This window comes from Chrysochloris asiatica, unplaced genomic scaffold (assembly GCF_000296735.1).
Source record: "Chrysochloris asiatica unplaced genomic scaffold, ChrAsi1.0 scaffold00045, whole genome shotgun sequence".
In the NCBI taxonomy this organism is placed as follows: domain Eukaryota; kingdom Metazoa; phylum Chordata; class Mammalia; order Afrosoricida; family Chrysochloridae; genus Chrysochloris; species Chrysochloris asiatica.
The window spans coordinates 1,958,773-1,981,875 of NW_006408563.1; the positions used below are offsets into that span (position 1 = coordinate 1,958,773).

Sequence of the window (23,103 nt, forward strand, 5' to 3'; positions counted from 1 at the left end):
TCAATCTTTTCTTCATTGATAAGAATGTTTATTGGTCCAGTGGTGAAGATTTTTGTTTTCTTTACATTGAGATGTAATCCATATGGAAGGCTGTGCTCTTTGATCTTCATCAGTAGCCTGGGGCAAATAATCCTATTGTTGTTGTTGTACTTAAGTGCCTTCGAGTCAGTTCCGACTTATAGCCACCCTGTATAGGGTTTCCAAGAAGCAGTTGGTTGGTTTAACTGCCAACCTTGTGGTCAGCAGTCCGGTGCTTATCCTACAGCATCACACTAGGACTCCAAATTATAATTCTATTAGAGATGAAGAAATGAAGGCACAAAGAGAATCATGCTATCCATAGCACCTCAAAGGGTTATTAAGATAAAGAAGAATTAATATGTGTGAATACTTAGCAGTGCCTGATACACACTAATGCTGGAAAAATTGTAAGCCAGTGTACTTTTGGGTCGATTAAGTATGGTACCCAGACTGTAGGTCCCATAAAGGACTATGACTACTCATCAGTGTATCCTCAGAGGGTCAAATGGTATGTTTACAACAAATTTGAACAATTATTTGAACAAAAGAATGGACAACATAATTGAAAAACTATTTTGACGTCTGACTCACAGCACAGTTATGCTATGTATTTAATTTAAAGGACTTCATAAAATAATAACAGGGATGGCACAAGGCAAGCAAGTTACGAAAAAGGAATGACCTCAACAACTGCCAAGATGCAATAATAGCAATCAACAGTTGACCAGTTTAATACCTTTGGACTCCTTGCCATCTATGTATTTGTCTTTCTGAAAGGGTGGTCCATGAGCAACCTTCAATGGCCCCTCTTAGAATACCTGTTACAAACACAGACTCCAGAGCCTTACCCAAAACCCATGATTCTGCATTTTAAACCTGCTACCAAACTAATTCTTACACACTGGGCAATTTGAGAACTTGGGACAATTGCTATTAGGCTAATACTTGAAAATACTTTGGAGGGATAGCTTCTAAGCCATCTTACAATCGCTTATAGCAGGAACAGAAAAATGCAGATACCAAAACACAAGGCCTTCCTTGGTGACCCGTGACAACTGCACAACCAGTTTCCAGGCACCAAAGCTAAAGAGAAGTAAATCAACAGTTCACTGACTCATCAAATATCCAGGCACTAAGGGGGATCCTGGTGTGGCACTGTGGGTTAATGCACTGGACTGCAAGGTCGCCATGAACCCCGAGGTCAGCTTAAACCCCAAGTTCAGCAGTTCAAGCTCATTAGCTGCTCCTCAGAAACCACATACAGGGTCACTATGAGTCAAAATTGACTTGACGGCAGTTAACAACCACAACAAGAGGGAACAGAAGAGGGCAGTGGTGCCACACAATAAGCACTGGATTGAAAACCACAGTCCAACAGCTGCTCTGCAGGAGAAAGATGAGACTTTCTGTTCCCACAGATTCAGAGCCTCAGTAAACCCTATACAGGGTCACTTCACATCAGAGGAAACAAGTGGGGTTCTGGAATTTCTCTCTTCCTCCCCACACTGCCCTGCATATTCTCAAATGTCAGGAGCAACATTTCTTCATTCTTAAAACTAATTTCAGAGTGAGCTGAAGTAATACTTTATTATGGTGAACGATCAGGTAAATTCCACTGAAAACTAAACTGTAGTCTTATTAATGTTATTTTTACAAATTCATCTCTCATAGTATAAAAAGGGTACATTTTACTTTATTATGTATTTTGCAAAACTACATCAGCAGTAGGATTTGTGGAATAGATTTTAGTCTTCAGAAATGTGACTGCATCCTTCATCTCTAGTTTTTCAATCTCCCAAGTATTGACCTATCAAAGAGAGCAAAAACAATCAGTGTGCAAGAGATTGACACATAAAATAAAAGCTAGCTTCCAGCTCCACGCATATAAAAGTAACACAATTCAAGTGCTTTTTAAATGAAAACATTACCCTATAATTAATGGCCTCCACCACTCGTCTGTCAGTTTGTCATACTACAGTAGCTTATGAGTTGCTGTGATTCTGGAAGCTATGCCACGGGTATTTTAAATACTAGCAAGGTCACCCTGGTGGACAGGTTTCAGATGAGCTTCCACATGAAGACAGAGTAGGAAGAAGGAGTGATGGACTACTTTTGAATATTTAGTCACTGAAAAACTTATGAATAGCAGAGAAACATTGTCAGATATAGTGTGGCAAAATGATGCCCTCAGGTTAGAAGGCACTCAAAATGTGACTGGGGAAGAGCTGCCTCCTCAAACAGAGTTGACCATGATGATGCAAATGCAGTAAAACCCGTGGGAGTAAAGCCCATGGGACCTTCATTTGCTGATGGGTCACAATTCAAAATGAAGACAAACAGCTGTCAACATTCATTAATAATCAGAACAGAACATGGAATGTACGAAGCATGAATCTAGGAAAATTAGAAATTGTCAAAAATTAAATGGAACACATAAACATCGATATGTTAGGCATCAGTGAGCTGAAATGGACTGGTACTGGCCATTTTGAATCTGACAACCACATGGTTTATTATGCTGGGAATGACAAACTGAGAGGAATGGTGTTACAGTCATTCTCAAAAAGAACATATCAAAATTTGTCATGAGGTAAAACGTGATAGGATAATATCCATGCCCCTACATGAAAGAGTAGTTAATACCACTAATACTCAAATTTATATACCAACCACTAAAGCTAGTAAGGATGAAATAGAAGAATTCTACCAACTTCTTCAATCTGAAATTGATCAAGCATGCAATCAAGATGTATTGATCATTATTGGAGATTGGAATGCAAAGGTTGGGAGCAAAGAGGAAGGATCAGTAGTTGGAAAATATGGCCTTGGTGATAGAAATGATATGGAGATCACATGAACTAATTCTGCAAAATCAATGATTTGTTCATTTCAAATACCTTCTTTAAACAGTATGTTGTTGTTGTTGTTAAGTGCCTTCGAGTCGGTTCCGACCCATAGCGACCCTGTACAGGGTTTCCGAGGGTGTAAATCCTTACGGGAGTAGAAAGCCTCATCTTTCTCCCGCGGAGCAGCTGGTAGTTTCGAACTGCTGACCTTATGGTTCGCAGCCCGATTCGTAACCACTATGCTACCAGAGAGATGACTATTCACACGGACCTCGCCAGATGGAATACATCAAAAACAAACTGACTACACCTTCGGAATGAGACAATAGAAAAGCTCCATATCATCAGTCAAACAAGGCCAGGGGCAGATTGTGCAATAGACAATCAATTGCTCATATGCAAATTCAAACTGAAGCTGAAGAAAATGAAAACTAGTCCATGAGAGCCCAAATATGACTTGGAATATATCCCACCTGAATTTAGAGATCATCTGAAGAACAGATTTAATACATTAAACATTAAAGACCGAAGACCAGAGAGTTGTGGGATGATATCAATAACCTCAAACAGGAACAAAGCCAGAAGTCATTAAGAAGACAAGAAAGAAGGAAAAGGTTAAAATGGATGTCAGCAGAGACACCAAAACTTACTCTCTAGTGTAGAGATGCTAAAGTAAATGGAAGAAATGAGGAGGTATAAGAGCTGAATAGAAAATGTTAAACATGAGCTCGACAAGATAAAGCCAAATATTACAACAAAATGTGCAAAGATCTGGAATCAGAAAACCAAAAAGGAAGAACACGATCAGCATTTCTCAAGCTGGGATAAATGAAAAAATTCAAGCCCCGACTTCTGTTATTGAAGGATTATCTGGGCAAATTATTGAAAGATGTAGAAAGTATCGAGAAGATAGAAGGGATACACAGAGTCACTGTACCAGAAGGAAATGGTTAATGTTCAACTGTGTTTCAAGAGGTAGCATATGATCAAGAGCCAATGATACTTAGGGAAGAAGTCTAAGGTGCATTGAAGGAATTGGCAAAGAACAAGGCACTGGAATTGATGGAATAAAAATTGAAATCTTTCAAGAAAGTGAGGCAGCCACTCATCTATACCAAGAAATTTAAGACTGATTGGAAGACATCCGTATTTGAGAGTTGACCCAACAGAATGTAGAAATCATTGGACAATATCTTTGATATCCCATGCAAGTAAAGCTTTACTAAAGGTAATACAGAAACAGCTGCAAGCATACATTGACAGAGAACTTCCAGAGGCTCAAGTTGGATTCAGAAGAGGCTGTGGAATGAGGGATATCATTACTGATGTCTGTTGGATCTTGGTTGAAAGCAGAGAATATCAAAAAGATGTTTACCTGTGCTTTATTGACTATGCAAAGGCTTTTGATTGTGTGGATCATGACAAGCTTTGGACAACATTGTGAAGTATGAGTATTCCGGAACACATAATTGTGCTCATGAGGAATCTGTACATGGACCAAGAGGCAGTTGTTTGAACAGAAAATGGGAACACTGAATGGTTTAAAATTAAGAAAGGTGTGCAACAGGGTTGTATTCTTTTACCATACTTATTTAACTTGCATGCTGAGCAATTAATCCTAGAAGCTGGGTTATATGAAGAAAAACGTGGCATCTGGATTGGAGGAAGACTCATTAACAATCAGCAATATGCAAATGATACAACCTTGCTTGCTAAAAGTGAAGAGGACTTAAAATATTTACTGATGAAGGTCAAAGACCACAGTCTTCAGTATGGATTGCACATCAATGTAAAGAAAACAAATATGCTCACCACTAGACCAATAAATAACATTTTTATCAACAGAGAAAAGATTGAAGTTGTCAAGGACTTCATTCTTCTTGGATCAACTATCAACACTCAAGGAAGCAGCAGTCAAGAAATCAAAGGACATATTGCATTAGGCAAATCTGCTGCACAAGACCTTTTTAAAGTGTTGAAGAGCAAAGATTTCAGCTTGAGGACTAAGGTGTGTCTGACACAAGCCATGGTATTTTCAATAACCTCATATGCATGCCAAAACTGGACAGTGAATAAGCATCGAAGAATTGATGCTTTTGAGTTATGGTGTTAGAAGAGAATACTGGAAGTGCCATGGGTTACCAAAAGAACCAATGGATCTGTGTAGGAAGAAGTGCAGCCAGAGTGCTCCTTGGAGGTCAATATGGCCAACTTCATCTCTCATATTGTCAGAAGAGACCAGTGTCTGGAGAAGGATATCATGTTTGGTAAGGTGGAGGGTCAGAGAAAATGAGGAACACCTCCAGCTAGATGGATTGGGAAAGTGGCAGCATCAATGGGCGCAAGCATGGCAACAACTGTGAGGCTGGCCCAGGACCAGGCAGTGTTTCGTTCTGTTGTTCATAGGTTCGCTTTGAGTCGGTACTGACTTGATGGCACCTAGCAACCACAATTAATGGCTAATGGTTCCACAGGCCACAGGTGCAGAACCTTTAAAGGTCTTCTACCTGGTGCAAACATTTCTTCTTTCTTGGTTGAAGTTATAACACATATTTAGCCCATATGATTGATAATGTTGTTGTTGTTAAGTGTCATCAGTTCTGACTTATAGTGAGCCTGTTTACGGTTTCTGAGAAGCAGCTGGTGAATTTGAACCGACAACCTTATGATTCAAACTCACCTTCGCTCCAGTGCTTATCCTATAGTGCCACAGCAGGAGTGCCATGATTCAACTGCTGTTGTTGTTGTTAAGTGCTGTCGAGTCGGCTCTGACTCATGACCCTGTATAGGGCTTCTGAGGAGCAGCTGGTGGGTCTGAACTGCAGACCTTGTGGTTCACAGTCCAGTGGGGCCATCTTACCCTCGGTAGTCAGGTGTAATCCAATTTGAGATGCTAAAGGACAACAATGGGATGCTGGGATGCTTACAGTTAACATTGCAAGCAAGAGCCACCAAGAGGCATTGCTCTAGATTCCACTACTAACTTAAGATAAAAGTGTTGGGTCTTGGTACTCAGACACAAACATCTGGAAAGGCTGTTACAGGAAAGCTGCCATGCTCAGAATCAAAGTCAAGACAAGAAGAAACAGAATGAATCATCCTCTTACAAACATCAAGCTTCTCTGGTCACAAACAGCCTGTAACAGCCTTAAAAAGAAGTATCTTGTGTTCCCTTACTCAAGGGAACGTGGAAACAGACATGGATACGTAAGTCCTAAGTTAAAAAAACAAAAACCATTCCTAGTAACCAATTCTATTTCACATAACTAGTAACCACACATCAAGTAGCTGTGGTGGAGCAGTGGCTTGGCTGCTAACAGAAAAGGTCTGCAGTTTGGAGCATCAGCCTTTCTCGAGAGAGAACAATGAGGCAAGCTGCTTCTGTGCAGATTACAGCTCTGGACACACTATGAGGCACTTTTACTCTCTTCGTTAGGGTCACAATAAATCAGAATTGACTTGACAGCAATGGGTCTGTTTGAAAACAAAATTATTATTAACATGCCAGTAACTAAAGATTTCATACTTACCAAGATCACATGAAAGCCCATTACATTCAAATGTCTCATCTTCATGGCAAGTAATCCCCTGGGGTGGGATGAACCCAAACAGTAACTAGATCTACGAACACACAGCACAGCTACTCTGAAATGAAATGGAACAATACAAGAAAAATCACTAATGAGACTGCCCTTTATAATCATTCAGCAGCATTTTACTCTTTGGAGTTTCAAAATTGAGCAGTCTGCTGACCACAGTCCTCATTATTCCCGACTCTGCCTTAGTCCTTCACTTCCATGCGAAGCCTACTTCTTCTGCTTATCATAATGCTTACACCTAACAGCTAACCCTCAGCGAGCTGTAAGAAGGACCACGTTTTTGACGAGGAAAATTTTCTAATCCAAATGCACCCACTGTAAGGTTTTCTTTCATAGTGCTGATGAATGATCTGAATGTGATTACTTAAATTATGGCTCAAGTACCAGATAATACCACATGATAAATGTTCCTTTTTTTCAGATTGTCTCATGTACCCAGGGCAACATCTGAATACGACTAGAGAGACTAGAGAGACCCAATACAAAGAAATAGCCCTTAAAGAAAGAGTTAAGACTGCTAAAAAGATGAAATCTTTAAATGTAACAAAGATGTGGGATGGTATCTTTGTTTTTATTATTATCCTTTTGGAAATATTAAGTTCACTGAAAAGGAAAAAACAAAAACCAGACAACACTAGCATTTTTACTGTCCTTCTCTATCCTCTGGCTGTTATCTTAGATACCAGAAGAGAAATATTTTACAGGTGCTCTGATTCCTCACTTCCTCTCAGCCCTTTATGTGAGAGCTACTATCTTATTCTGTTATGACAGAGCACTGGAGTACCTGAAAAGGAACAGTGATCTGTGAAAGGAGTCAGAGAAAAAGCCTTTACTGAGAGAAAAGGATACATACCATGGTTAGGGAAGACAGCGTTGAAGCAAGATGGCTAAGGAACACACTACATGGATTAAGAAAGGGGTAAAAATTATTATAGAACTATATGTGAAGACAAAGAGGTAGACAGTATTGAGTTTGCTCTCTTATATAACTTTTCTTCAACATTTCTTAATATTGACATGAACAACTGCTGTTAGGTGCTGACAAGTCAGTTGCAACTCAGTAGCCCTATTACAATAGAACAAGACATTGCCCAGTCCAGCACCAGCCTCACAATTGTGGCTATGTTTTAACCCATTGTTGGAGCCACTGTGTCAACCCTTCATACTGAGGGTCTTTCTCTTTTCTGCTGGTCTTTTACTTTGGTATGCATAATGTCCTCTTTTAGGAACGGATTGTTCCTGGTATGTTCAAAGTAGTTGATATGAAGTCTTGCCACTTCATTTCAAAGGAATATTCTGGCTGTACTTCTTCCTACACAGAATTGTTCATTCTTCTGACAGTCCACGGTATATTCAATACTCTTCACCAACATCGTAATTCAAATGCATCGATTCTTCTCTGGTCTTCCTTATTCACAATCTAGCTTTTGTATGCATATGGGACAACTGAAAAGATGTCATTTTGAGGACTAAAGTGTGCCTGGGGTGAGGCCCACCTCAGCCCTCAAAGCGACATCTTTGCTTTTATAACACTTTAACGTGGCCTTTTGCAGCAGATTCACCCAATGTGAAAAATCATTCAATTTCTTGACTGCTGCTTCCATGGGCATTGACTGTGAATACAAGTACAATAAAATCTTTGACAAATTCATTATTTTTCTCCATTTATCATGATGTTGCTTATTGGTTGAGTTTTGTGAGGATTTTTGTTTTCTTTCTGTTGAAGTGGTCTTTGATCTTCATCAGAATGTACTTCAAATCGTCACTTTCACCAAACATGGTTGTTCATTTGCATATTACAGGTTGTTAATGAGTCTTCCTCCTATCCTGATGCCACATTCTTCTTCATATAGTCTAGCTTCTCAAATTATTTGCTTAGCATACAGGTTATGAATAAGCATGATGAAAGGACACAATCCTGACGCATATCTTTATGTTAAACAGTGTAATATCCCCTAGTTCTGCTCAAAGGTATGCCAATTGATCTAGATACAAGTTCCACATGAGCGCCATTAAGTGTTCTAGAATTGATATTCTTTACGTTATTCATAATTGGGTATGGGCCACACAAAATGCCTTTACTTAGTCAGTAAACCACATGTATTCTTTCTTTCTGGTATTCTCTGCTTTCAGTAAAGATCCATCTGACATCAGTAATGATATCCTTCATTTCACATCCCCTTCTGAACTCAGCTTGAATTTCTGGCAGTCCCATTTTGTAATTAGCGTCAGCTGAATTTTACTCGCATGTGATACTTATGATATTTAAAAATAATTTCTGCATTATTTTGGTTCACTTTTCTTTGGCACATGAACCAGCATATGGATCTCTTTCAGTCAGTTGGCCAGGAAGCTGCCTTCCAAGTATCCTGGCATAGATGAGTGAGTGCTTCCAACATTGCATCCATTTGTTGATATGTCTCGAGTGGTATTCCATCAATTTCTGGAGCCCTGTTTTCTGCGAATGGTTTCAGTGCAGGTTGGACTTCTTTCTTCATCATCTATATGCTGCTTCCTCTACAATGGTTGAATGTTGACCAATTCTTTTTTGTACAGTGACACTGTATTGCTTTCAGCTTCTTGTGAAGATTCCTGTATCACTCAATATTTTCCCCATAAAATCATTAAACTCTAAAACTCAAGCCTTGATTTTCTTCTTCACTTCTGTCAGCTTGAAATGCTAAGTGAGTTCTTCCCCTTGGGTTTTCTAATTCCAGGTCTTATAATTTCATTATAATGCTTTAGTCATCTTGAGCTTTTCTTAGTGTGACGCTGTGGGTTAATGCATTGGACTGCAAGGTGGGTTTGAACCACAAGGCTGGCAGTTCAAGCTCACCAGCCGCTCCTCGGAAACCCTATACAGGGTCGCTATGAGTCAGAATTGTCTCAATAGTACATAACAACTCTGTTCAAGAGCAAGCTTCAGAGTTTCTTTTGACATCCACTTTGGTCTTTTCTTTCCTTCCTGTATTTTTAATGACCTTTTAATTCATTTGATACGATAACCCTGATGTTATCCCACAATTTGTCTAGTGTTTGGTCATTAGTGATAATGCGTAAAATCTATTCCTGAAAGGGGCTCTAAATTCTGCTAGGATACTCTCCATCATGGGCATTTAAAAATGTTCTTCATTTGCAGCTTGAGCACGTGTATGAGCAATCGGTGGTGTTTTATAGTCCACCTCTGGCATTGTTCTGACTGATGATATTGAGCGTCTACACTATCTGTTTCCAGTGCAGTGAATATGCATGTTGTTGCTGTTAGGTGCTATCGAGTCAGTTCCAACTCACAGTGACCCTACACACAACAGAACAAACACTGTTCATTCCTACACAATCCTCATAATCCTGGTTATGCTTAAGCACATTACTACTGCCATGTGCCAATCCATCTTGTTGGGAGTCTTCCTCTTTTTCGCTGATCCTCTACCAAGCATTATGTCCTTCTCCAGGGACTGGTCCCTCATGAGAATACATCCGAAGTATGAGACACAAGGGCTCACCATCATGGCTTCTAAGGAACATCCTGGCTATACTTCTTCTTACACAAATTTGTTTGTTCTTCTGGACGTCTATGGGACTATTATTCTTCTCCTCCAAGACCATAACTCAAATTCAGCAATTCTTCAAAAGTCTTCCTTATTCACTGTCCAACTTCCACATGCATATGAAGTTATTGAAAATACCATGGCTTGGGTTAGGAGCACCTTAGTCCTCAAACTGACATCCTTGCTCTTGGACACTTTAAAGAGATCTTGTACAGATTTGCCTAATGCAACATATTGTTTGATTTCTTGACTGCTGCTTCCGTGAATGCTCATAGTGGACCCAAACAAAATGAAGTCTTTAACAACTTTAACTTTTTCTCCATTTATCATGCTGTTATTTATTGGTCCATTTGTGAGGATTTCTATTTTCTTTACAATGAAGTGCAACCCACACTGAAGGATGTGATCTTTGATTTTCATCAGTTAAGTATTTTAAGTCCTCTTTGCTTTCAGCAAGCAAGGATGCATCATCTCCATATGGTAGGTATGTTAATGAGTCTTCCTCCAATCCTGATACCACATTCTTCTTCATATAATCCATCTTCTTGGATTATTTGCTCAGCATACAGATTAAATAAGCAAGGTAAAGGAATACAACCCTGGTGGCACATCTTTCCTGATTTTAAACCATTCAGTGTTCCCTTGTTTGGTAAGAATGACTGACTTTTGGTTTATGTACAGGTACAATTAAGTGTCCTGAAATACTTATTCTCTGCCATATTGGTCATGATCCACATAGTTGAAAGCTTTTATAGTCAATAAAAACAGGTAAACATCTTTCTGGTATTCTCTACTTTCAGCCAAGATCCATCTGACGTCAGCAATGATTCATCTGATGTAAACAAGCTCATTTGAATTCAGTTTGAATCTCTGGCAGTTCCCAGTCATTGTATGTTTGCAGCTGTTTTTTAATAATCTAGCAAAATTTTAGTTGCATGTGATATTAATGGTACTGTCCAATGATTTCAGCATTTCAATGGGTCACCTCTTTGGAATGGGCACATATATGGAGCTCTTCCAATAAGTTGGCATAGATGAGTGTCTGCAGGACTGCATCAGTTTGTTAAAAGATTTCAATTTTTATTTCATCAATTCCCAGATTCTTGGTCTTTGCCAATGAATTCACTGAAGCTTGGACTTCTTCCTTCAGTATCATTGGTTCTTGATCTTATACTACCTCTTGAAATGGTTGAACACTGACCTTTTTTTTTGGTATAATGACTCTGTATTCCTTCCATCTTCTTCAGATGCTTTCTGCATCATTCAATATTTTGTCTATGTTGTTGTTGTTATGTGCCGTGGAGTAGGTTCCAACTCATAGTGACCCTGTACAGGGTTTCCGAGGCTATAAATCTTTACGGGAGCAGAAAGCCTCATCTTTCTCCCGTGGAACAGCTGGTAGTTTTGAACTGCTGACCTTGAGGTTCGCAGCCTGATTCGTAATCACTATAGAATCCTTCAATATTTCAAGTTGAGGCTTGAATTTTTAGTTCAGTTTTTTCAGCATGAGAAATGCTGAGCATGTTCTTCACTTTGAATTTTCTAACTCCAGGTATTTGTAGACTTCACTGTAATATTTGACTTCATCCTTTCAAGTTGCCCTTGAAACTTTCTGTTCAGCTCTTTCATTTCCTAATTTCTTCCAGTTGCTTTAGCATCTCTATGTTGGAAAGCAAGTTTCAGTCTCTTCTGACATCCATTTTGGTCTTTTCCTTTCTTGTCTTCTTAATGACCTTTTGCTTCCTTCCTATATGATGTTCTTGATGCCATCTTCTGGTCTTCGGTCATTAGTGTCTTATGCATCAAATCTATTCTTGAGATGATCTCTAAATTCAGGTGGGATATGTTCAGTGTCATGGGATATGTTCAAGATCATCTTTTGGCTTTTATGGATTTGCTGCAATTTTCATCTTCAGTGTGAATTTCATGTGAACAATTTGACCTTGTTTGGGCTGATGAAACGGAGCTTTTCCGCTGCCTCTTCACACAGATGTAGTCAATTTGATTTCTGTGTATTCCATCTGGTGAGGTCCATGTATAGTTATTTTGTACGTTGTTTAATAAAGGTATCTGCAACGGTCTTCCAAAATTCTATCATGTGATATCTAGCATCATTTCTAACACCAAGGCTATATTTTACAACTATTGATCCTTCCTCTTTGTTTCCAACCTTTGCATTCCAACCACCAGTAATTATCAATACATCTTAATTGTATGTTTGTTCAATTTCAGACTGAAAAAGTTGGAAGAGTTCTTCAGTTTCATCATCATTGGCTTTAGTTGTAGGCACACAAATTTGAATAACAGTGGTACTAATTGGTCTTCCTTGTAAGCATATGGATATTATATTATCACAGATAGCATACTTCATGATATATCTTGAAATGTTCTTTTTGACAATGAATGTGAGGCCATTCCTCTTCAATATATCATTCCTGACATAGTAAACAATGACTGTCAGATTCAAAATGGCAACCCGGTCCATTTCAGCTCACTAATGCCTAAGCCATCAATATTTATGCTTCTCATTTTATTTTTTGACAATTTTCAAAAAACTTTATTCAATTCACATCATCATGGTCAACTCTATTTGAGGCAGCTCTTCCCTAGTACCATTCTGAGTCCCTTCCAACCTTAAGGGTTCATCTTCTGGCACTATATCTGACAATATTCTAGTACTATTCATCATGTTTCAAGATCTATTATTCTCGAGCTAGCTGACAGTATTCCATCACTATTCATAAGGTTTTCAGTAGCTAAACATTCAGAAATAGTCTGCCTCTCCTTTTTCCTAGTCTATCTTAGTCTGGAAGCTCAGCTGAAACCTGTCCACCCTGGGCGACCCTGCTTGTATTTGAAATACCATTAACATAGTTTCCAGCATCAGAGCAACATGCAAGCCATCACAGTATAATGAGATGAGTGGTGTGATGTCATCAAAGTATGATGAGATGAGTTGGTGTGATGCCATAACCGTATGATGAGATGAGCGCTGTGATGTCATCACAGTATGATGAGATGAGCGCTGATGTCATCACAGTATGAGTGGTGTGATGTCATCACAGTATGATGAGTGGTGTGATGTCATCACAGTATGATGAGTGGTGTGATGTCATCACAGTATGAAACACTGACAGATGAGTGGTGGCTATTGTGCAATGTTGTCAATGTTGTTAAGTGTCATCAAGTCAGTTACAACGCACAGCAATCCTGTCTAAGTTTTCAAAGGAGCAGCAAGTAGGCTTTATCTCTTACAGAAAATTGGCACAGCAGTCCAATGCTTATCCTACAGCACCACACCAAGATTCCAATTCCTTCTGTTCAGGTTTCATGTCTGATTGACTTTTGTACCTGTATGCCCCAGTCATGAATCTTTCCACAAAGGGTGCCTGAACAGGAATTATGGACAATGATTACAGGGTCTCATGCATCTACTTAAAAAGCAGGCCATTCTCCCATAGTATAACAGCACATTTCTTGCAATGTAACCTATGTATGTATGTTTGGTTGGTTGTGTGCCATGGAGTCGGTTCCAACTTATAGAGACCCTCTATAGGGTTTACAAGGCTGTAAATCTGTATGGGAACAGAAAGTCTCATCTTTTCCCCACAACCTATGTATGGTGTGGAGTCAGTAATACAGTTTACGAACCATATACAACAGAGTTTCATGGAAAGGTAACTTCTGTACCTTTAAAAGTTCTTGTCATTAGTGCAAACTATTTATTGGGTATTTGATTTTCATAAAATCCTCATGTCTTTGTGATCACTATTACATGTTATTTTGTCAAATTTGCCTTGCACCAATTGTAGTTTTGTTGTTGTTGTTAAGTGTTGTCGAGTCAGTTCTGACCCATAGTGACCCTGTATAGGGTTTCTAAGGAGTGGCTGATAAGCTTGAACCACCGACCTTGCGATTCAAACTGACTTTGCAGTCCAGCACATTAACCCGTAGCGTCACTCCAGGGCTCAGTGCACCCACAGTTTCAGTTATATTAATACTGCTTCAGTGAACTGTTTCAGTTCTAACAAAAAAAGCACTGCCCATTTCATTAAATGCTCGAACTCCCATCCACTGTATCCCACCACAGAGCCCGCATTTACACCTAAGAAGTAATGAATGGATGAGAAGTCTCTTGATGAGTTATAAGCGCCTCAAAAACATAAAACCTTACTATTAGCACTGTTATTTAATATAACATCTTTTAGAATTAAGTCAGAAATTCCACAAATGAGTTCATCTAAGCAACCTTTGAGTGTTTGCAGCAGACGATACCACATCCTTGTCAGAAAATGGAAGAACTTGACTCCTGTTAGTATCCATTCTAACTTCAAAATCTGAAAAGAAAGAATAGGTATTAATTTTCTAATCATACATCAGAGTAATTTCTGTTCCAACATGTACACTAAGATAATTGCACTGCCAACAATAGTAATGGCAGCAGCTAAAACAGCTTATGGGTTTTACCTATACGCTTTCACTGACTCACCCTAAGTACCTGTGAGGTGGGTACTATTATCATTGCCATTTTACAGGTGACGAAATTAAGGTAGGTAAGTGTATAAGGTCACAGTGCTAGTAAGTAGTAGAGTGAGAATCCAAACGCAGGCAGCCCAGTTCAAGTGTGAAGGCTCTCCAACACTACCCTCAGTTCTCACAGGAAACTTCAGGTCTCTTGACAGGAAAAAATGCATTCATTCGTCAATTAATTAATCAGAATACAAGAAAGCCATACCAAGCTCCATACCAATATGATAATTATGTGGCAACTGCACGTTTTTTGAGAAGCGGTCTTCACCTCCCAGGAGAATACTCAGCATCTCTTCAACTTTTGCATTCGGATGTACTGGCGCTGATGGTACGGGTGGCAGTGATATGTCTGGGGACTTGTGGTAAGGAGTACTAGCTAGGTGCAGACAAGTATCCAAAAGACGAAGCTTGTAAATATTCCTCTCCATGTTCCCTAAAAAAAAGACAAATAAGCACTGGACTGCGAAGCACAATCTGCGGTTTGAGCCCGCCTGTGGCTCCAAGGGAGAAACATGAGGCTTTCAAACCCTAAACCGCCTCAACAGCACTTAACAACAACAACAAGATACATTTACATAATTTTGGTCTTAATTATTTAAAAAACAACATTAATGTCACATTTTCAAAACTCTACTAATATGCCTATACTTCTAGTTGAGTTCTGGTGTGGCCTTGTGGGAGAAGCACTCGACGATAAGGTCAATTTAAACCACAAGGTCGGTAGTTCAAACTCAGCAGTCACCACTCGGAAACCCTATACAGGGTTGCTATAGTCAGAACTGACTTAATGGCCCTTACCAACAACCACCTACTTCTAGCTATTTCTTATCAGAAGGAATCTCTCTGTCTCCCCAGTCCTCAGTATTTAGATCAATGCCTTGGACTTGATAAATTGGTTTCAGGCTTAAAAATCTCTTTAGAGATGATTCTGTCTAAATAACTCAAAGCTTAAATGGATCAAGAAATGCCCAGGAATGCTAAAGGGGCTCATGATTAGTTAAAGCAAAATCAGGTAGAAACCAGGTCTCCTGACTGCTGGTTCAAGAATGTTTCTGCCACATTGTAGTGCTTGAAAATCAGCACACAGTGTTGATTCTTTACAATTCAATTTTACTATTCATAACAGTTAAAAATAAAAAGCAACAAATACTGCTTATTCTCATATCATCAAATTTTGTATACTGAAATTGCTTTTTCCTTATTAAAGAGCCAAAGTCAATAATTAATTTGTTGTGAAGAGTAAATGAATTCATTAACTGAATTAATAAATGATTTTGTTTCTTAATATGACTGGATACGCCCACATTTCAGGCCATGAGTGATCAAGAGTTTACAGTTGCAAAAGTTGCCTTAAAGTGGTTTCCAAATGAGACATGAAAGGAGTAGGAGATGCAAATACCTCCAAGATATTAGAAACAACTTTTAACCATGAGCTTTTACTATGAATTAAAATAATGATCATGAGCTCCTTATTCTTTATGTCTATAATTTATGAGCTGTCATTAAAGGAAGCTCTACCGAGTAGGGAGCTCGAGGCACTGACCAATGACGTCACCATTACGGCTCCCTTCCTCAGTAACAATGGCTGTGCACTTTGTAACTGGTACCACTCTGACTATGACCTCATTCTGATGATACACAAGGCAGCGAGCTATTGGCAGAACTCGTTTGGTCACGGAAACTCACCTGCAGTCAGCAGCTCACTGACAATGTCCTTTTGAAAGAGCTGATTAACAGCTGCCAGGGGAAAATGGTTCATCATGAAAAATGAGCACACAGCATGCAACAGGTTTTCAGAAGAGATATGATGAAGGCAACCCGTCAGAGAACCTGCCATAATGTCTAGGAACCTTCAGGGGAACAGAGGAAAGATAGTTTTCAAACACAAAGAGCAGATAAGGTAAGATGCTGGTTATAAGGAATCCAAACAAAAGAGATTTAAAAAAAAAAAAAAAAACAAAACTCAGTGTCCACACATTGTTCAGGACAGGTGGTGTCAGTGTCCATGCTCAGTGAACGCTAACTATTGGTATATGTAGAAGCCTTGGTGACACATGGTTAAGCACTCGTCTGCTAATTAAAAGGTCAGTGGTTTGAATTTACCAGCTGCTCCAGAGCAGAAAGATGTGGAAGTCTGCTCCTGTAAAGATGAGTGCTGGTGGTGTGCTGTGGAGTCGGTTCTGACTCATAACAACCCTGCATGGGGTTTCCGAGGCTGTAAATCTTTAAGGGAGTAGAAATCCTCATCTTTTGCCCATGCAATGGCTGGTAGTTTCAAACTGCTGACCTTGAAGTTGGCAGCCCAACTCATAACGACTATGCTACCAGAGCTCCTTGGAAACCCCTAAGGGGAAATTCTACTATATTATAGGGTCAAATGGGAATGAATAGCAATGGATTTGATTTTTATTTTATTGCTATATATATTACTTAGAGCAAATGCTTTGTAGGCTTTAAGTCATTGGATTCCCATTACATTTCTATACAGTAGGCATTATTAACTTCAGAATAAAGGAAAATACACATGTTCAGAGAGGCTGAGTAACTTCTACAAGGACATACAACCAGGAAGTAGCAAAGACAACATTGGAACTCAAGTTCCAGATTTTTAAAATGAGTATGTCATAAGGTCTGGAACACCACTGCGAATTCTTTACTCATCAGTACTCAGGGTTAAGAGAACAGCAAGTCTGGTCTCCACTCAGGGCTGGTGACACACAGTATACAAAGTAGCTAAACACAAATGAAGAAGAGAAAGTTTAAGACTGGATGAGGTACTTGCCCACAGGAGTACCACTCATAAAATCCTTTGACCCCAGCCGGTGTGACACCCACTGCATATGTTATGTATCATTGCACAAGAGAAAACATGAAGTACATACAAAGCAGAATCACTGAGTGGAGAAAATGGTGACACTCTTGACTACTAGCTGAAAGGTTTGCGGTTCAAACTAACCCAGAGGTACCTCAGAAGACAGGCCTGGGGATCTGCTTCTGAAGGTCGCAGCCTTGAACACCTGCCCTATGGAGCAGTTCTACTGCACACACAGAGTTGCCATGAGTTAGAATTGACACAACAGCAATTAACAATAGCAACACATGTGGAGGAGAGTGGGCTGTTGGGGTCTGTAGACTTTCAGTAGGTGGAAAATATGAAGAAGAGGAAAATCATCTGAAACGGAGCAAAGAAATGAGACGGAAAGTTCAGGTATTCAAGTGAGGGTGAGTCAGTGATAAAGCCAAGGAGGACAGTGACTCATAGGCAGGGGCAAATGTGTGCCGGCCGACGCGAGTCCTTAATGAGAGTGGGGAGGGGAGCGCTTGAGAAGAACTGGCCGGTGTCACGGGTAGGGGCAGGTGGGTGTGTGAAGAGGTGGTGGTGATAGGCCAAGGAGATGGAAAGAAATGTAACACTCTCGAGACAGTGAGGCCACAACCCACCCCTTGCTTATAATCCCTTCTGCCTAGAATGTTCTCCCCTGCTTAACCTTCTCCTGGCTAACTCCTACCTGTTCATCAGTTCAGGACCATCTCTTCAGGGTGGCATTCCCTGACTCTCTGGTTCCTCAGATTAAGTCCCTCCCATTTCCAGATCCTGTATAAAATTGCAGGTTAGATCTAATCACCAATTCACATATGACCCTTCCCCATGACATAGTCATCTAGCAAGAAACACTATGTCTTACTCAGTTTTGTCCTAAGCAGTCCCCAGTATTTGGTCAATGTTTGGTCAATGTTAGGCCAGGAAGAAAGGAACAAGTTAGTGAAACAGAGGAGTCAGGAATAAGGAGCTGACGATGCGATGAACACAAAGCATGTCACTGAACTCTTCACATGAAGACTGTTGAAATGGCACATGCTTTGTTACCTATAGGTTGGTGGTGGTGTGCCGTGGAGTTGGTTCTGACTCATACCAATCCTGCATAGGGTTTCCAAGGCTGTAAATCTTTATGGGAGCAGAAAGCCTCATCTTTCTCCTGTGGAATGGCTGGTAGTTTCAAACTGCTGACCTTGAGGTTAGTATCCCAACTTGTAACCACTATGCTACCAGAGCTTCTTTGTTAACTATATAGCTACTATAATAATAAGCATCATTTGAAGATTAATGAGCTGAACTCTACAATTATTGAACATGAGGCATGTATGGGTGTACAAGGTCCATACACAACCGAGGAGACTGAGATCTGGACTCAAAAGCTGATCAGAAATGCAAATCTGGGAGTGGTCCACAGTATGGGAAGTACAGGTCAAGAAGAGAAAAAAATGTGAAATGTCAGAGGTTAAATGTTAAATGTTTTCTTCCTTGGATTTCAAACCAAAGATCTAACAGTGTGTTGAACACACCCCAGCCCCAGCCCCGGCCCCACCAATAGGCCATCACATAAAGTGACAAGCACAGTGTGGTGAGCCAAGTTTTCTAATACTCTCCTACCTAATGGTGCTGTGGGTTAATGCGCTGGACTGCAAAGTTGGCTTGAACCACAAGGTCTGAGGTTCAAGCTTATCACCAGCTGTTCCTTGGAAAACCTACAGTGTTGCTATGCGTTGAAATCAATTCGATGGCACTTAAAAAAAAAAAAAAAAGTCAACTTTCTTTCTTTGCCGTCCCAGTCCCAGAGGCCATCTGCCTCCTCCATAGGGCTCTCACTCACTTACTCACTCCCTTCCTCTGGATGTACACGACTTGTCTCCTTACCTGGTCTACAAATGACAGGAAACAGAAACTTCTTTTCCTAAAGTCCTTGGAGTACCAAATTCAGGCAACTGCACATTTGTAGGGTTTCAGGAGAGTCTCACTGATTACTCTTGATCTACATTCTCACTGCTCCGTTTCTCCAAAGGAGAAATGCTGAGGTGAGAATTTGTCTTCAGTTCTTTCAGTTTGGGAACTGCTGAGCATGTTCTACCTCTGGTTTTCTAACTATAGATCTTTGCAACTTTCATTATAATATTTGACTTTGTCTTCTTGAGCTGTCCTTTGAAATTTTCTGTTTAGCACTTTTACTTCCTCCTTTCATCTATTCGCCTTAGCTTCTCTACACTGTCTTCAGTTTCAAAGACTCTTCTGATGCCCATTTTAGTCTTTTCTTTCTTGCCTGTCTTTTTAATGACCTTTTACTTTCTACCTGTATGATGTTCTTGATGTCATCCCACAACTCTTAGGATTTTCTGTCAGTAGTGTCTAATACGTCAAATCTGTTTTTGCGATCACCTCTAAATTCAGGTAGGATATACTCAAGTTCATATTTTGGCTCTCATGTACTTTTAAAATTTTTCTTCATATTTTACGTGCACTTTCATATGAGCAATTGATGGTCAGTTCCGCAGTCTGCCCCTGGTCTTGTTATGGCTGATGAACAGTAACAGTAGATTTGGTTTAGTGATAAGATTTTAAATTTACTATTATTGTTCATCACCCCAAACAAAACCAACAGCCAACATTACTCTCTGTGGAGAGAAACAAAGCATTCACCTTGTGAATGGAAAGCAAATCCTGGTCATTATGTGTTGGAAGCCTTAGCCAGAGTTATAAGACAATAAAAGGAAACTAAAAACATCCAAAATGGCAAAGAAGAAGTAAATCTCTCACTATTTGCAGATAGTGAGAGATATAATCCTATACAAAGAAATCCCAAAAGACTCGGCAAGAAAATTACTGGAACTCAATGAAATACACAACAAAGTGGCAGGGTACAAAATCAATATACAAAATCATTTGGATTTCTTTATACTTAATAAAGAGCTCTGAAAAATAAACCAGAAAAACAATACATTTATAATAATCAACCAAAAGATGTAGGAATAAATCAAACCGGAGAAACAAGAGACCTATATATATATTAATTTCATATGCAAAGGAACGAGATCCTGGATAAGCAAAGCATTACTAAAGGAGAACAAAACTGGAGGCCTCTGCTTCTTGATTTCAAAACCCACAACATAGTCATAGTGATCAAAACAGCCTGGTGCTGGTTCACACATAGATCAGGGAAGCAGAACTGGAAGCCCAGAAGTAAACCCATCTATCTATAGTCAGCTGGTCTCTGACAAAGGCCAAAACACATGAAATAGGGGGAAAACAGTGTCATTAACAAGTGGTGCTTACAAAACAGGAAATCCATTTGCAGAAGAATGAAACCCATTTCTTACACCATATACTACTAAACTAACTCAATGGGGATTAAATATGAAATGTAAAACCTAGAATTCTAAATATGAAATGTAAAACCTAGAACTATAAAGACCATCAGTGAAAACATAGGAACATTTAGGGGCTCCGTACATAGCATAAATATACTATAAAACATAAAGGAAAACACAAAAACAGCTGAAAACAAAATCAATAACTGGGACCTCCTAAAAATTACATTTATTTGCATCAAAAGACTTTACCAAAAGAGTAAAAAGAGGACTCACAGACTGGGAAAAAAATTTTGGTAATGACATTTCAGACAAGGGACTAACGAAACCAACATTTATAGAAAACTTCAACACCTCAATAGAAAAAGACAAATAATCCAGTTAAACAATGGACAGAGAACATGCGCAGACACTTCTCCAAAGAAGACATCCAGGCGACCAACAAACATATAAAGAAATGCACATGATCATTAGCCATTATTTTTATTATTAAGAGTCCTCAAGTCAGTTCCTAATCACAGAGAGCCTGTATAGAGTTTCCAAGGAGTAACTAGTGGGTTTGAACTGCTGACTTTGCGGTTAGCAGGTCAGTGTTCACTGTACAGAACTATACACCAAGACTCCAAATTCCTTCTGTCATTGTGGTTAAGTGCCATCGAGTCGATTCCAACTCAAAGCAACCCTGTATAAGGTTTCTGAGGAGCAGCTGGTGGGTTTGAACTGCCGACCTTATGGTATGCAGTCCAGTGCTGATCATAGAGATCAAATCAAAACAATAATGTAATATCATCTCACCCTAGCATTAAGAGCAACATTCAAAACAGAAAACACCAACATAGGTGAGTGTGTGGAGAGGCAGGGGCCCTCCTACTCTGGTGGTGAGGCTGTGAAATGGTACACCCATTGTGGAAAACAGTATGATGCTTCTTCAAAAAGTGAGATATAGAAATACCATTTAACCCAGCAATCGCTCTACTTGGTATATATCCTCAGGAAATAATAGCCGTGACACGGACATATGCACACCCATGTCCACAATATTCACAATAACAAAAACATGGAGATAGCCTAAATACCCATTAAAGGAAGAATGAGTAAACAAACTTTGGTACATACACACACTGGAATATAAGGATGAACCTGGAAGACATTACGCTGAATGAGATTAGGCAATCGCAAAAAGACAAATATTTTATCATACCGCTACTATAAAAATCCAAGAAAAGGTTTTCATGCTAAAAAAACATTCTTTGATGGTTACCAGGGGTGGGAGAGAAGGGATAAAAATTCACATGAATGTCTACCCTCTAGTCACGTGTTAACCTGGGTGACCAGGAAGGCAATATACAAGAGGGAGGTTGGCAGAAAATGATCAAGACAGGGGAAGAAACAGGGAGTAGTGCAAGAGTTAAATGGAATAAAAGGTACATAGTGCCAAACACACAACCCCAAAACAGCAGTGTACAGATACACACACTGAACGGACATGGGAGGGACAGTATTAGTATACCTACAAATATATAAAGGTTTGACAAAGAATATCTGTACACAGGAATTTCCCATTGCTGCAAACACACTTATGAGTGTGGTGGAACATATGGGGTGGGGGGTTGGAGATTATGGAAACTTCTCAGACACTATCCAACACCTTGAGAGGATGAGTTGCTGGGATTCAGAGCTCAGGACCATAGTCTAGGGAGGTACCATGATCAATTGGTATAAAAGAGCCCACAAAGACAATGTTCTACATTCTACATGTATGCGTACAAAGTGGGATCTTCAAAGCTTATGAGCGGCCATATAAGGCGCAATTATTCATCTTTCCCTATGCAGAGAAAAGAGTAGTGACGGAAACTGAAAATGATTAGTCCAATGGAGACAGACAGCATTGTACCTCATGACTGATCTGGATATGTTCTTTTTGACAATAAATGTAACACCATTCCTCTTCAATTTGTCATTCCTGGCATAGTAAACCATGTGGTTGTCAGATTCAAAATGGCCAATACCAGTCCATTTCAGCTGACTAATGCCTAAGATATTGATGTTTATGTGTTACATTTCATTTTTAACAATTTCCAATTTTCCTAGATTCATACTTCGTACATTCCATGTTCCGATTATTAATGGATGTTTACAGCTCATTTTGAGTTGTGCCCCATAAGCAAATAAAGGTTCTGTGGGCTTTTCTCCCACAGCTTAACTCCATTCATGTCATCATGGTCAACTCTACTATGAGGAGGCAGCTCTTCCCCAGTCACATTTTGAGTGCCTTCCAACCTGAGGGGCTAAATTTCCAACACTATATCTGACAGTGTTTCTCTGCTATTCATATGGTTTTCAGTGACTAAATATTCAGAAGCAGTTCGTCACTCCTTCTTCCTAGTATGTCTTCGTCTGGAAGCTCATCTGGAACCT

At 39.6% G+C, this 23,103-nt stretch overlaps 1 protein-coding gene across 1 annotated transcript in view; it reads right to left on the reverse strand.

Annotated features, from left to right (window-relative positions):
* Window positions 1-1,717: 1,717 nt before the first annotated feature.
* Window positions 1,718-23,103, reverse strand: part of FASTKD2 (FAST kinase domains 2) — a 34,957-nt gene continuing 13,571 nt past the window's right edge. The window contains exons 7-11 of the mRNA XM_006861941.1: window positions 16,231-16,394; window positions 14,762-14,977; window positions 14,264-14,351; window positions 6,398-6,512; window positions 1,718-1,828 (exon numbers count right to left, since the gene is read on the reverse strand). Of these exons, the coding sequence (XP_006862003.1) occupies window positions 1,718-1,828; window positions 6,398-6,512; window positions 14,264-14,351; window positions 14,762-14,977; window positions 16,231-16,394 (694 nt within the window). The remainder of the gene's footprint in view (window positions 1,829-6,397; window positions 6,513-14,263; window positions 14,352-14,761; window positions 14,978-16,230; window positions 16,395-23,103) is intronic.